General features: G+C 42.1%; 1 protein-coding gene across 8 annotated transcripts in view; it reads right to left on the bottom strand.

Moving 5' to 3' along the window:
* The window catches only part of NF2 (NF2, moesin-ezrin-radixin like (MERLIN) tumor suppressor), a 74316-nt gene that overhangs the window by 34365 nt on the left and 23432 nt on the right, over positions 1-16519 (bottom strand). For 6 of the 8 annotated variants that reach the window (XM_069497468.1, XM_069497462.1, XM_069497464.1 and 3 more), the window contains exons 2-7: positions 15741-15866; positions 13120-13242; positions 11116-11199; positions 3594-3662; positions 2686-2768; positions 32-107 (exon numbers count right to left, since the gene is read on the bottom strand). In XM_069497468.1, coding sequence (XP_069353569.1) covers positions 32-107; positions 2686-2768; positions 3594-3662; positions 11116-11199; positions 13120-13242; positions 15741-15866 — 561 coding nt within the window. The remainder of the gene's footprint in view (positions 1-31; positions 108-2685; positions 2769-3593; positions 3663-11115; positions 11200-13119; positions 13243-15740; positions 15867-16519) is intronic. The other 2 variants (XM_069497470.1, XM_069497469.1) reach the window with 1 other exon arrangement.

Genomic DNA, 16519 nt, shown 5'->3' on the forward strand with positions numbered 1-16519 from the left:
ACATAGGGGACTCGGAGAGGCTTCAACACACCCGGATGGCAAAGTAGTTCACGCCGTACATCTCCAGGTCCTGAGCTATCTTCAAATACTCCATTTCAGCTTCGTCCCTGTGAGGAGAATGGCAGACACTGTCACTGGAGCTGGGTGAGTCTGGTGGAGGGCGGGAACGGGGCAAGCTGAGTGTTCCGACCCTGTCATTCCTCGGGAGCCACGTTGCTGACAGAAGACACGAGCCGGGGCAGGTACCAGCAAAGCCCTGTCCAAGTCCAGGTCTATTAAACACATCGAGGTCAAGCAGAATTTCCCATCCCCATAAAAAGAGAATACGAGAACAGATTCATTACGGTATCTCTTGATTTTAATTTCCCATTTTGCCCTTAGTAAACACTGACACTTGTCTCAAGTAATTCAAGAGGAGCACATGGTATGTTATCTTCCACCCTCAAAGGGATTTAGATGTCCAAATTTTATTTACGTTGTTGCTTTATCTCTGTGTACTTTCTTTACTTAGAAAGTTTTGGTAATGAAACAACTCTCTCCGCAAGCTCCCCGACAGCTACTTTTTCTGATTTTATTTTTTGGCTATTGTTGTAGGTTGGGGCAAGAGCTATATCTCAGTTATAAAAACCAAGCCAGATCACGTACTTATAAGTCAAATTTAAAGCTCTTAAACAGCAATGACTTGCAGAAGACTCCCAAATAGGTACAATATTGAAATATTTTAACTCAAGCCTCCCTATGTCCTTGTCCTCTTCCATCTCTCCCCAATCTCAAAATGCTCTCAAGTGAATTTTTAAAAATCCAGCCTGAGAGAATGCCAAGTGTTGGCAAGCAGGTGGAGAAACCAGAAATCACACATGCTGATGAGGTAAACTCTATAATTACTTTGGGAAATTGCTTGATATAATTGTGACAGCAAAAACCAGGAGACAACCCGACAACCCACATGTCAATCAGTAATAGAATGGATGTTGATACAGTGGGATTCTACACAGCAATCAAAGTGAAAAAACGAATGCCACATGCCACAAACGCAAATCTCGCAATATGATAATGAGTAAAAATGAGGCACAAAAATTAAAAACTGTCTGACTGCATTTATCCAAAGTTTTAAATGGGCAACATTAACCTATGGTGTTAGAAATCAGGAGACTGTTCTAGCCTGGGCAACAAAGCGAGACCTTGTCTCTAAAAAAGAAATAGAAAAATTGCCAGGCATAGTGACATGCACCCATAGTCCCAGGTACTCGGGAGGCTGGGGCAGGAGGGATTGCTTGAGCCCAGGAGTCTGAGGTTGCAGTGAGCTATGATGATGACACTGCACTCCAGCCTGGGTGACAGAGCAAGACCCTGTCTCAAGAAAGAAAGAAAGAAAGAAAGAAAGAAAGAGGGAGAGAGAGAGGGAGAGAGAGAAAGAAAGGAAGGAAGGAGGGAGGGAGGGAGGGAGGGAAGGGAGGAAGGAAGGAAGGAAAATCAGGAGACTGGTTACGCTGTTTCTTCCCCTGGTGTTATGTGGTGTTCTCAATTTGTGACCATTGACCGGGCGGTGTACTCATGGTCTGCCCACTTCTCATTATGTATGCTACACTTCTCTAAAAGTATATTTAAAAAGCATGGGATAGGAAGCTGATTTGAAGAAAAGAAAACATTTTGAAAGGCTAAAGAAAAGATGATCAATTCCTGAAGTGATCAGGGGAATGCCAACTAGAACATAAGATACAATTTCTCGCCTTTTAGATGATAAAAATTACATTGATAAAAACAAGTGTTGAGAACACAATGGGAAGGGGAGACACTCTCACGACACTGCTGATGGACGTGTGCAAATGGTACCGCCTTTTGGGAGAACAGCGTGGTGGCACCTGTCAAAATGCAAAATGCTGGCATCCTTGGACCCAGCAGCTCTCCTTCTAAGGAATCTGTCCCCAGAACTACTCATACGATTGTATAATGATAGAAGACTGTGCATTGTAGAAGTTTCTATAAAAGTCAAAAACCTACAGATACTCCAAATGCCAACAATAGGCAGATGGCCGCAAAAGCAACGGGATATCCACACAATAGAATTCTTAAAATTAAACTAGGCCGGGCGCGGTGGCTCACGCCTGTAATCCTAGCACTCTGGGAGGCCGAGGTGGGCGGATCGTTTGAGCTCAGGAGTTCGAGACCAGCCTGAGCAAGAGCGAGACCCCACCTCTACTAAAAATAGAAAGAAATTATATGGACAGCTAAAAATATATATAGAAAAAATTAGCCGGGCATGGTGGCGCATGCCTGTAGTCCCAGCTACTCGGGAGGCTGAGACAGGAGGATCGCTTGAGCTCAGGAGTTTGAGGTTGCTGTGAGCTAGGCTGACGCCACGGCACTCACTCTAGCCTGGGCAACAGAGTGAGACTCTGTCTCAAAAAAAAAAAAAAAAAAAAAAAAAAAATTAAACTAAACTACCAATGAGCATACAAGGTTTGCACACCGGACAGGCAGTACACACACCCACTTTATACCTCCCATACTAGAAAAAGGGCACACACAGAACTACGACTGACATTACCCCCAGCTCTCCCTTTTTCTTTTATATACTTTGCTATTGCATTTTGTTTAACAAGCAAGTCCCAGTTTTGTAGTTCTTTAAAGAAAAAAAAAAAAAAGCCCACAAAGAAACATAAACCAACGAAGAAGGGGCCTCACCTGGCTCGGCCTCGGTGTTCAGCGTACCAGGCAGTAATTCTCTCCTCCCACATTTCCGGAGTCATTTGATACAGATTTATTACCTACCAAAAAAGAGAGCAAAAATAAAAACCCACACACAAAGTGAGTTCGGGTATTGTTTGCCATTTTTACAATTATGCATCATTTTTACAAAACAGCAAAGCTATTTTTATAGAGCCGCACGCAGGGAGACAGTCACACGCAGAGGTGGGCATGTAAACAAGACCATTCAGTTGGAGGAGCAACTGCATTATTACTCAGACCTAGGCGCACCCCTCGTCTGGCGGGGCCTTTCTTTCCTGTCTTTGCTCTGGGCCAAGCTCCACTGCCAAGCTCCACTGCTTCTTACTAGCACAGAAGCAGTCAAAGGACAGGCAAAGGCAGAAAAGGTGAGGAGCAAGGCTTTATTTATAGATGAATGAGGACATAAAATTGAAAGGAGCGAAAGGGAGGGAGGACCTACTTCTGTGGCTAATGAACAAGATGAACAACACCTGGGATTAGAAATCACAATGCCCACCCCTACCTCATCTCCTCTACCCACCCCTCGCTGCAGCAAACAGTGCAATTCCCCAAGCTCAACACACAGTGCTCCACTCTCCCTCCTGGGAATCAGTGACACTCCACCACCTTTAAAGAAAGGACCACGCTGGACAAACATGGACTATGGGCCGTGCTAGTCTTGGAAATGCCAAACAGATTCTGCCAACCTTTGCTTTTTAATATTCTTAACAGAGATTCCATGCTCTGTACTCAAAATTTATTACAAAATATTTATAAAAATCTTCTTGCCATGTACTTCCAATATGCCTTTAAGTTCTGCAGTTAGATTTCTTTTAGACTGAATATCTGCTGCATCTTCCCAAACAGGGAATTTGATGTCTTACCCTTTTTGGAAGCAATTCCTCTTGGGCCAAAAATCCCCGCTTGTGAACAGAAGGGTCGTAGTCACCATACTGGAGGGAGAAGAAAGGGAGACAGGGCGATTTAGATTCTAGAGACAACTGCCATTCTGAACAGGGCTGGACTCCATCTCATTCCCTCCCAGCTCCAGGGAGCAATTCAATTCCGATGACAAGTCAAGATTTCAACCTTGCTAGTTTGTTATCTTTGAATGAAAATACAAAGCTGATTATATCTATGAACAGAGTTGCATAATCCTTTAAGGGATGGATGGGTGATGTGCTAATAAGAATGGATATTTGTATGGAAATATGGTCATGTTTTCTAACCCTCAAAGAAAGCAGCCATTTCCAAAACAGCAGCTTTTGAATTGAAACAACAAAACACAACTGTGAAAGTTGCGATTAGCAATGTGTGATAAGAGTCTTACCTACAAATGCTTCTAAGTGGCTGATAATTGGAACCAATTGCTAGGGGGAGTCAGAAATAATGCAAGCAATATTTTTAATAACTTTCACTCAAGGCTCTGAAAAATGCCTTGGAAAAAAATCTGGTGTCAAAACTGTCATCCCTATTGTACAGATAGAGCAAGAGTAAAAGGTTAATTGATTTTCCTAAAGCTACAGAGAAGTCACTAGTAGGGTCGGAAATAGGCCCTGCATTTTAATTTATTCCTCCAGGAAAAATGACTTGGACATTTCTTCTGATTTAAAAAAAAAAACAAAACTCCTTTCTTTCCTAGAAAACTTAAGTCTGACCAGGAAATAATAAAAAGCTAAAGAACGTTTAAAAAGAAACTAACCATGAAACATACAGTAGAATATAAAATCAAAGCCTGTCTCTTATCAATTGGCACTCAGTAGCTCTTCTTTTTATAAAAAGAAACCGCACTTTAGTATAATCTTCTATAAACATTTATCCTTTTAGCCACCAACATTGGAAAAACAAAGAAAGGTCAGCTACAAGCCTGCTGATTCTATATCGGGTCAAGACGTTTTGACCACCCCTTCATGCCCAAAGAGCCTCGAGTTAGACTTCTGGTATATTCTCCAAATGAAGATCATCCACCAGGCCGGGTGCAGTGGCTCACGCCTGTAACCCTAGCACTCTGGGAGGCCGAGGCAGGAGGATTGCTTGAGCTCAGGAGTTTGAGACCAGCCTGAGCAAGAGCAAGACCCTGTCTCTACTAAAAATAGAAAGAAATTAGCAGGCCAACTAAAAATATATATAGAAAAAATTAGCTGGGCATGGTGGCGCATGCCTGTAGTCCCAGCTACTCAGGAAGCTGAGGTAGCAGGATCGCTTGAGCCCAGGAGTTTGAGGTTGCTGTGAGCTAGGCTGATGCCACAGCACTCTAGCACGGGCAACAGAGTAAGACTCTGTCTCAAAAAAAAAAAAGAAAGAAAGAAAGAAAGAAAATCATCCACCAAACACAGACACAGGATTGAAAGGAAATGTTCATCATCAACTTCAAATCATGCCTCATTCCCATATCACCCCGATTGTAAAAGCCTCATGAATTAATACTTATTTTGAATCTCATCATTATTTTGCAAGTAGCAGGATTGTATTGCATTATTTTTTGAGTGCTAAAGGAATAAATCTGTCAAATTTAAACATTTTAAATATGATATATTTTTGTAACCCTGTTTAGGCATTTCTTCATTGGAAAAGAATGAAAGGACCCCAGTTTCTCTCTACTTCTGGGAGGCTTGGAGATGTAGCTTTAACGGTACCCCCCGGGAGGCAGCCGCAGCACGAACACAGGAGCCTGGCTCTGCAGGCTGCTTAAGGTCCCGTCCCACCTCTTGCGCTTAGTATAATAGCTATGTGACTCTGGAAATTTTTGTGTCTCAGTTTTCTCATCTGTAAGACAGGAATAATAACAGTATTTATCTTGCAGGACCCTTGTAGGGATAAAATGAAATAATGCCCGCACAGTTTTATTTTTTATTTCCTAACCCCCAAGGTAATGGTACCACATAGTTTTAAAAACTATGCTTGACACATACAACCTGCTGTCAAAAGATCTTAGGTCTCTCCAAGTCTGTTTTCTTATTTGTCATGTGAAGGAACTGGCCTTGGAGGATCTTGAAAAGGGGGGTCTGGAGTACCCCTCCGAAGTCTTGAGTAAGGCACCCTCTCTCTAATCCTCAGCTGCCACATCTGTATGGCGAAGGTCATAACAGCATCTGCCTCATAGCAGGTGATGACTATAGTCAGACAATCCAGGTAAGCATTTAGCACGGTGTCTGACTCATGGTCAAAGTCAGGTATCATTATTACTGTCATCTTCTGCATTATTTATAACACTGGTTGCTGTTTGCCTCCCCAGTTTTTGAAGGGGTAAGATGCTAAAGAAAGCACTGTTACTTGTATTTGCAAACCTCTCAATAATGCCGACCAAACTTTAAAGCACAAGTAAGCAGATATGCAAAGTTAAAGCTGTAAATTCAAGTTCCAAAGGCTTGCAAGATTAACCATCTCTATTATTATACTGAGCTCTCAGCTACTCCGCTGATCAAATACATTACATCTGAGCGATGCAGAGGTGGTGAAGACCCTGCTGAAAGAACTTCTCCACTGGACTAACTCCACTTCCAGCATCAAAGCCACCTTGATGTACGTGTCTGCTCTTAAAATGCCTCTTAAAAAAACAAAGGAAGAAAAAAAAAATCCTGAAGTTATGGCAGTTGGTGACTATAAAAGATACTACTCGAGAGACAGAGATGGCTGTTCCTCATCCTTTTATGTAAGTGAAGCATTCTGATAATATAATCGGGGTGAATTTAATTTTCCTGAAGCTAAGGAAGCTTGGATTTCAGGTCTCTGCACCTGCATGGGCCTGCACCTAATTTTATATTCATAATTTGGTATTCTTGCATCGAAGAGAATCCCCTAAATTATGTAAACTTCAGGCCCCAGAAAACCTGGATCTACCCTGATATAAACCAATTGAATTTAAATTCAAGAAAGCAGTTCACCATTTAAAAGACTTGTGGAATCAATTCTTAAGTTGTCTATATATGGGAAATTAGGTCAAATGCTCTGAACAAAGTTTCACAAAAACATAAAGATTTGATAATTACAAATATGGAAAAAATAGATCCCTACCACACACCAGTCACTAAATTCCAGATGGACTGAAGACTCAAACTTATAAATGAAAATACATAAAAATAACAGAACAAAATATAGATCATGTAATCTTAGTGCTTTAGGAGGCTGAGGTGGGAGGATCACTTGAGGCCAGGAGTTTGAGACTAGCCTGGGCAACATGTCAAGACCCTGTCTCTATAAAAAAAAATTTAAAAATTAGCCAGGCGTGGTGGCATGTGTCTGTAATCCCAGCTACTCAGGAAGCTAAGGTGGGAGGATCCCTTGACCCTGGGAGTTGGAGGTTACAGTTAACTATGATCATGACATTGCACTCTAGCCTAGGTGACAGAGCAAGACCCTGTCTCTAAAAAAATAAAATTTAAAAAATTTAAAAAATAATTCAGTAATCCCTGAAAATTTTATGGCTTTGAAATGTTACCTTACTGTGGCTTTCATTTTTCTTTTTCCTGATAACTGGTGAGATCAAATATCTTTTTGTATTTACTCACCATTCTCATTTTCTCTTCTATAAAGTGCCTTTGTGTCCATTTTTCTACTATTTGTCTTTTTCTTATAAGCGTAAGATTTTTTGCATTTAGGCACACATCTTTTGTCAATTCTATGCAATTTGACTTCTAGAAAGCTACCTTGAGGGGAAAAAGCTTTTGCACAAGTACACAAAGAATCATACAAAAGGCTTTTCAGTCAAGCACTGTTTATAATAGGGAAAAAGAGAAAACAAGTTACCTCTCCCTCAGAAGGGGGATGGATAAACTAGGTTTATTTATCAGTGGCTACCACACAGCAGTTAAAATCAATGAGCTACATCTACTCCTACAACATGGATACATCTCAAAACAGATGTTGAGTGGGGGGAAAAAAAAAATCAATGTGTAATAGGCCATGCAAAAAAAAAAAAAAAAGGATATGCAGAGTATAGCACTATTTACCTTTTATACTATTTAACTTTTACCTCCTGGATATTTTTAAGTCAGATGGCTCCTATCCAACCAATCATTACCTGAGATGTGAACCTAACATTCTCTTGCCAGGATGACTATCACAGTCTTCTGATGGGTCTTCCTGTTTCCCAACTCGTCTCACTCCAATCTGTCCTTCATACAGCCACCAACGGCTCTGTTTAAAATATAAACCCTTCCCTGGCCCTGCATCACCCACAGAATAAAGTTAAGACCTTTTAAGATCTGATCCCCTGCAGACCTCTCCAGCCTCAACTCTTGCCACTCTCTACCTATACTTTATATGGATTCAAGTTCTTAACTTCATTGTATTTTGACACTCTGTCCCTGATTTGCATTAAAGAATACCAAGAAATACTAAGTCTCCCCTCCCACCATTCTTTTCCCTCTTCTAAACACTGGGAGTCTGCAGGGAGCACAGCAAGATTTATAAATTACATACCATTCCCTCCCAAAGTCATTTTTAATAAGAACACATTTCAAACACCAAATGGTCAATATAAAATCCAACAGGTGGCTTAAACATTGCAAGATGGTTTAGTGTGCCATGTGACTGGACCAAAAAAACCCTGCCTACACTTCTGATTCAAGTATGACTCAAATTCCAACCAAGAAATATGGTTCTTGTTAACTGAACCATGTGATTAGTATTTGTATTTATACTTTGAGGGTAATTGTTTCTTTATGCTTTGGAATTAACTGTGTCTATATCATTCGAACAGCTGAAATACCGTAATGAATATATTTGTGCATAATTACATTCCATGTGTTAATGAGCTCAATTAGTTTTCCCCTCCATACTTCTAACGTTCCTTTCTGTTTCAGAAGGGTTGTGGAAGAAAACAAGCTGCATATAATGGTAGGAACCAGTATGGCTTACTAAAGAGCTTGGACTAATGTGATCCTACAAATCAAACTGGAATTTAGTGAAAGGCAGTGCGTGTTACCTACAGACCTCCCTCGTGCTAGACGGCCAGGGGCGACAGTAAGAGGCAACGGCAATGTGCCGCCATAGGCAGCCTGGACACCAGGGTCCAGGTCCACCCTGGCTCCACTCTCTCATTCCATCCTGCTTCAAATCCTCTCCATCAATAAGTGGACTATAAACTTCATAAAAGCAGAATTAACATGAAAGTATTATGACTTTGGACAAATCACTAATCCTTTCCAACCCTTAAATTCCTCATCAGCAAGACAGGCAAAATACTGTCAAGTCTTGTCTTCCAGAAAACACTACACTTTGTAAGCTACTTGGCTGAAAAAAAAAAAAAAAGAAAGAAAGAAAGAAAACACTACACTGGGAAACACACAAAATATTCATGTAATAAAATTCCATGTAAAACTGGAAAACACTATGGGCATGCAAGATCTTACTAATAGCATAATCAGAGATCTCCTTTTAATGTTAACCAGCAGTCACAGAAACTGCATGCATGTTATATAGTAAGTCTCGGTTTCCGGAATGCAGACTTTAAGCCATAGATTACCTTTATTTGTAAGATCCTTAAAATTTACACCGGAAAAAATAGTTAGAACATCCTCCCCCGTATGAACCACATATGTTGTCTGTGAATCACTTTCATCTCCAAATTAGTAGGATCCAAATTAGCAGGGCTTTCCTACAGTGAAATCTGTTTAAGCAAACATCTGCTGGTTCCTTGAAAAGTGATTTTTTTTCCCACAGGTGGCCTTTGAATTTGTGGCCCAAAATCTATGGAAAGAAAATGTAGCCTTTGAGACGGAAGCCCTTCAAAGAGAGGTAGTGTCCTTGAGAGCTCGAGGCTCCTCTCAGCTGGGAAGAAGGCAAGAGAAAAGGAACTCAACTCCGGGCCAGGAAGTGCTCAGATTTAATGAAAATGACAATGACTGCTTCATCACTGTCAGGCCGATACTGATTGAAAGGACACATTTTTCCTGTTACTAATATTCTGGATCAAAGCATAAAAGGCAGCATATGTTTTAGTTGAATTAAAGCCCATTTTCTATTTTCTCAATTACTCATTTTTCAGGGAAGTGGAATAGGGAAGGCACAAAATGCTCTCCCAAAGCCATGAATTCTGCCCTCAGCTTTACCCAAGATTGCCCAAATGACCTTGGGCAAATTGCTGAGGGAAATACTTGCTTTAATGCCCGCATGCATCTATGACGGAGTCAACAACTCCTGCCCCCAAGCCTGGTAAATACTCAGCAAATATTAGAGGAGTCATCAAACGATTAAACTGACTTTGGTGTTTCCATTGGTCTGACCAGCATGTACCACCTTTTTTTGCCCCCCCTCCCCCAAAATAGGCCAGTTACTGCCTGGCTTTGATCTGAAACTATATTGAGCTACCCCAGAAAGTGAGCTAAGAAGAGTATCTTATTATTCTGCTATTATAGAGAAATGGCTTTATGGGCACCTGTAATTAAAAAGGAAAATAACTGAAAAGGTTATGCTTTAAAATCATGACATTAATGGAGGTGTCCCAATTCTGGGGACATCCTCCTATGCTTCAGTGAAAGGCAGGAAGCAGAGGGGCAGGAGAAGGTGCTATACGATTGAAATGGGAAATCTGAGAGACATGAAGCACCCTGGGCTGACCCTCTAATTGGTCTCATAAAAAAAAGTCTGAGGCCAGGCACAGTGGCTCACCCCTGTAGTTCTAGCACTTTGGGAGGCTGAGGCAGGAGGATCGCTTGAGCCCAGGAGTTTGAGGTTGCAACAAGCTATGATGACACAACTGCACTCTAGCCCTGGCAAGAGAGCAAAATCCTGTCTCAAAAAAAAAAAAAAAAATATATATATATATATATATATATATATGTATATGGTCTGCAGTGAAAGTGAATGATTTTTGTTCAGCTAAGCAGGTAGCTCAGCTGGGCTCAGCAGGCCACAGCACCTGCAGTCTGCGGCGCCCAGCCACGTGCACAGCTCACACACCCATCGGGGCGGAGGGCGGATGGAGCACGCATTCTTCGAGGATGTGGTGTAGTCCCCACACACAGGGCAGCCGGGTCTCAGAAGATGGGTCTGAAGTGAGGCCCTTCTGACCTAAGGCCATGTTTGGCCAAAACTGGAGCCCATAAATTCATTTTTCCTGGTTAATAAAAAGAGGAGGTTGAGCCAGTGAATGTAATGAACCATATGTGCATAATGAGATTACACAGAAAATTCATCTTTCTGAATGAATCCACTTGGACTGAATTCTAATTCATTAGAATGACACACTTATCATTTGTATGCGAGTGTGCGCGCACACACACATGATTATACAGACGCTGGGACAGCGACAGTGGTTCTCCCAAGTCCCCAAGTCCCATAACATCTCACTGTCTGGGGCAAGTCTCTCTGAAGTCCAGAAAATCCAAAGCAAGAGCAGATAGCAGTGATCTTTTGACCCGAGATTATGCCCGGGAAGAACACATCTTTCTTCTTTGCGCCTACCTTGGCCTGGACGGCGTACGAAGCCAGGAGCACTGAAGCCTCGGGAGGGCAGTAGATCTTTTCATCTAAAATCTGCTTCTTTACCTGAAAGGCGCAACAAGGGAGATAAGACACCATGTGCACAGAAGGGAGCCGTGCAGGCTGGTCACAGCAGATGGCTGCAGGGTGTTCTAACAAGGGCTGCCAAAGCAGCCTGGTAATGATTTTCTGACAAAGGGTACAGTTTTGTTTTGGTTTTTGTTTTTTTTTTTACTGATGCAAATAGGTTGAGAGTTCAGTCACTGAGAGGTGATTGGTAAGATGGCTACACATAAAAACCTCTTACCTCTTCTTGCCATGGTCAACGCTGAAAGGTAAAAACAATCTCCGTGGTTACAACAGAGACAGCCATCTGGGCTGTGCGGGAGAACTGTGAATGCGAGAGGTGTCAGGAGTGGCTCTGGGGGTGACTGCAGCCTCGGCCCCTGCTGAGCACACGCAGCACTAGAGGAAATGGATCTACTTTTAAGTCTTAACACAAGACAAAAGTCACGGAGGCCACTGAGTTATGACTGCGGGAAAAAAACCATCACTCTCAATGTGCTGCTCTAAGGAAAAAGGAAGCAATAAAATGTGATCGATTCAACTTTTAAGTACACGTGAGGTCCAGGAAATATAATTCTTGAGCCATAATGTTGAATTAACATATTTCATGGCACTTAATTTCTGAGAACGGTGCAGCCTGTGATGTCCCAGACACAGAGGCGAGAGAGCCGAGTGAGGTGGGGACAAACTGAAATAAACACAACAGGAAAGCCAGCTCTCTCTTCACAGATGTCAACAGCCACCAGATTCATAAAAGTAGTAAATTTTGTCTTGCTCAGTCATAAAAACACCCTAACATTTCAGTATGAAGGAAAATCAAGCCAAAGTCACATGAGGGATAGACGCTGCTTCCAAGCGCTTACCAGAAAGCCATTTTGTATAACGCTAGGACGTTCTGGGACCTAGGACATCTTTATGTGGTTTCACTCAAACATAAAAATTCTTCTCAGGTCTTAAAACTGATTTTACCTTCTTAGACAGAAAATGAAACCTGAGATGTTTCTGAAGGAGTGCAACTTTCTAATCCCCTGGTTTCTTTTCAAAGGGAAAAAAAAAAAAAAGCCATGCTACACAAAAGCTGAAAGGTCTTCCCTTTGACCGGAAAATGCTGGAAAGAAATTTGCCATCTCCAATATGTATATGTACGTGTGTGCGAATACTGTATCCACCTCTGGGAAATCGCGTAATTAGCGCCCCTGCTGCCATCTTTTACGTTACTGATAGTGGATACTGGACACACGAGCACACAAGCAAAACTGACAAGGTTTTCATCCTCAGTCCCCCTCCCTGTGCCCCTAGATGGTCACCCTGTAATTATGAATCTCCTAATTTCTTCAATTTGGTGGAGCAATTACTTATGGAATGCCTACTGTGCACTCAATGAGCCTTGCCTTTAAGGGGCGTACAGTGTAATGAGGGAGTGAGGGAGATATAAGACAATCACAGACACAGAGTAGCATGAAGCATGTCTGAAATACCACATGCTCAGGATAAACCAAGTGTCACTGGAGTTCTGAAGTTCTGTCTTGATGAGAACAGATTTCGAATTTTTGAAAGAACCACTGCTTTATAAGACTCTCTTTCGCCTTCCTTTGCAACTACTGAGTCCTTTTAAGTTAGCTAGAAGAAAACGGGATCTATTTTCAAGGAGGTTTTAAATTCGATAGCCACTTGTATCCCTTATTAACCATCACACCTTTGCAATTCCATCTGACACCAATTCTCATCGCTCAAGTATAGTTCTGTTCTGAAGATTGTTTTCCATCACACAACCAAAGGGGCTGACTTGTCAGAGGCAGAACATTTTCGCAATGTGAAGGTGTTTGTGGTCAACTCCAAGCGGGTTGTTAACCTAGGTTGATTCTGCAACCAGGCTGGGCAGGGTCTCTCAAAATTTGGGGGTAGCATGGACTGGTGTACCTGCAAGAAGAATAAATGTTGTGTGATCTCCTGAACCAGCTCCTCTTCAGCATTCTCAGGATAAAATTTGGCCAGGAAGTGAAAGGTGACTGGTTCTTCCTTTGAAACGTCATGATCCAGCACCTGCAGAATTGCAGGATGAAAGACAAATACACGATATTGGCACCTCTTCCCACTGTGCAACCATCAAGGAAACCTTTTACACGGAGTGCGTAAAATGTTTTGCCTGCTAAATTCATCACATTTCGCAAACGTTGTGATTCTCCAGTTTTAAGCATTCACAAAGCCATGTATAACAAGAGGTAATATTCATTTCCCATGGTGTTTCTGAACCAAATTAATCAATATCCTCAAGGGGTGAGTACATCTAAGAGTAAGGCACAAATGTTCTCAAGGCCACAGAAATAGTTAAAAACTAGAAATTTATCACTCAAGGTCTTAGGCACTGTCCTTTATGGTAGGCTGAAGGCTTTTTAATTTTCTAGAGTAGTGGAAACTTCCTTTATTCTTTTTTTTCTCAGTGCCCACCTCTAACATTTAGGTGCATGTTAGGATAAAGCTTAGAGATAATGAACTAGATCTCTGTGAAATCATCTAAACATTAACTGAGCAATAGAAGTGAAACATGTCCTCCATGGCAACACTTCATTTCAAGGAACATCCAGAGATGCCCTAAAATGCTTGAAGCACAGTCAGTAAACCACCGCCTTTAATCACCTAACAATTCCATCGACTCCCTGAAAACCTTGAATCATCTGTTCTCCAGAATGAATTTCATTTTAGGACATAAACATGCCATGTGACAGGTCACCAGGCTCCATTAGCACATGTCATAATGTATTTCCTTTGAGCAGCAGGTTCCATGGCTCCTGATGCCCCCCAATCTAATATCCATTTGGCCAACACTCAAGTATGATTTAAAATATTCACTTTGCTGATGATCGTAAAAACATACAGAAAGTTTTAGTGTCTTAGGCACATAATTCTCCATGCTCCTGCTCCAATTCCAGGTGGCAGTGCCCAGGAGATTCAAAATAAACCTGATTTAGGACACCCTCTCGGATGCTGGTACCCAGCAGTACTTTGATGTTCATGATCATGAGCATTGAGAATTACCACTTGAAACTTACAACCAGCAGAGATTCCAACGTGAAGATTTAGATTACTGTGTACAGATGTGAACACAATTTGAACACTTAAACTTCAAGTTAAACTGGTAAACGTGGCCGGGCACAGTGGCTCATGCCTGTACTCCTAGCACTTTGGGAGGCCAAGGTGGGAGGATCACTTAAGCCCAGGAGTTCAAGGTTACAGTGAGCACGGTGAGCTATCACTGCACCACTTGCACGCCAGCCTAGGTGACAAAGCAAAACTGTCTTGTTTGTTTTTTTTTTTGAGACAGAGTCTCACTCTGTTGCCCTGGATAGATTGCAATGGCATCACTGTAGCTCACTGCAGCCTCAAACTCCTGGGTTCAAGTGATCCTCCTGCCTCAGCCTCCCAAGTAGCTGGGACTATAGCTGCGTGCCACCATGCCCAACTGACTTTTCTATTTTTAGTAGAGACAGGGTCTTACTCTTGCTCAGGCTAGTCTCGAACTCCTGAGCTCAAGCAAGCCTCCCGTCTTGGCCTCCCAGAGTGCTAGGATTACAGGTGTGAGCCACTGAGCCTGGCCAAGACTCTGTCTCTTAAAAACAAAACAAAACAAAACAAAACAAAAAACTTTGGCTTCTCATGCATGTTTAAAATTTAAAAAAAAAAAAACTAGTAAAAGGCAGGAGGCTTTCAGCTTTCAATGTTTATCATGCCATGTATTAGACAATAACTTCAATTACAGGTGGTACCCTTTGGGGTAAGAATTGACTTACATGGAGATTCAAGTGTCTTTTAGGAGTTACTGATGGAAGCCTATGGCCTTGCTCCCCAACTGTCTTCATGGTTAGGTAGGCAGGAAAGTAGGTAAGTGTGCCCTTGTGTGAACACATAAAACCACGCAGAGGGCAGTCCCCTTAGGCAATATCCATTTCCAAGCCGTGTTAAAAGTGCTAGGAGCCCAGGCTTCGCCACCATGCCTCAGAAGCCCCAGACAATCCCAAGGACAAAATGGACATTGTTCCTTTGCCACAGGCCCAGGCACTCTTTATGCCTTAGATCGCATTAATTATTAATTCAAGTCAGGCCGTGGTGTTTCTCAAAAAGACTTTCAAAGATTCCCTAAAGAACATGAGCCCCCAGAGAATCTTTCAAAGACATAAATTATTATTTTTTTAAAGTATAAAAAAGATAATGGTAATTTTTATCCATAAAGCCTGACTAGTGGTTCAGTAAACGCAAGGGCATAAAGCCAGAAGCAATCAGGCTGGTGACAATGGGTAAAGGAGCCAGGGCCAGTGACAGTTCCATCCTGGTAAATTCTGCTTGCCTAGGAGAGCCCGTGCGGAGTAGGAAACTTGGTAGCATCTCCAGGACCTGCTTTCTGCACGACTTAATTCAGGAATTGCCCCCTTCTCTACCATGTAGCTGTAATGCCCCGATGAATGGCAAGTAAGTTAGGTGCCTGCTTAGGAAAGAACCAGAAAACACACAGCAGCCCCACTGGTTTCACAGGGTTCCAGCCCGACCTTCTTGTCCATCTTGAGCCAAGCCACGGTGTCTTTGATTGTGTACTGTAGTCCAAAGAACCACGTTTCCCGGAGCCCCAGCGTCCGGCACACCAAATCAAACAGGTCCTTCCCTTTCCACTTCATCTGCAACAGAACAAACCAACAGGGAAGGGCATTGTGAGCAAAAATCATAATCTGCTCCCACAAAAACAAACCTCTTTTCTGCAGTCCCTGCTCTCAGATTCCCAAATGTATGGATGACACCAAGATGGCTGATGAGCACTGAGTCCCTAAATAATTTTAAAGCTTCCTACACAAACCCACGAGTGGGAAAATACCAATTAGAGCTTAATGGCTTAATCACTGCAAAGCATACACAATACCTCCCTTGGACAGTTCCTCACCGATCTTAATATCCCCAAAGCTGCTAATTTAGGAAAGCTGGTAAATAGGCATCCTCATTTAGGAGAGTCCAGCCTCTCAAGCTAACCCAGGGAGATGGCTAGCTTCTAGGCACATTAATTTCCTTGACATTTTGGTGATCTTTTTTAAAATCATGGCTCTGTCCTTTGATAAAAGGCTAGTGTTTTGTTTTGTTTTGTTTTCATTTAAAGACTGGTTTCTATAAACATAAATAAATAAAAACTGGTTTTACTAGAAGTTTTTTAAATATAGGGGAGAAGTTGTAATCAAAGTCATAAATCATGGAGAAAAAGAACCATAAGAGACCAGACAGTCCAAGCACAGGTCCCTCCTACCACGGTGTCTAACTGAGGCCAAAGGGGAGGCGACTTGCT

The sequence above is a fragment of the Eulemur rufifrons genome, chromosome 21, assembly GCF_041146395.1.
Source record: "Eulemur rufifrons isolate Redbay chromosome 21, OSU_ERuf_1, whole genome shotgun sequence".
In the NCBI taxonomy this organism is placed as follows: domain Eukaryota; kingdom Metazoa; phylum Chordata; class Mammalia; order Primates; family Lemuridae; genus Eulemur; species Eulemur rufifrons.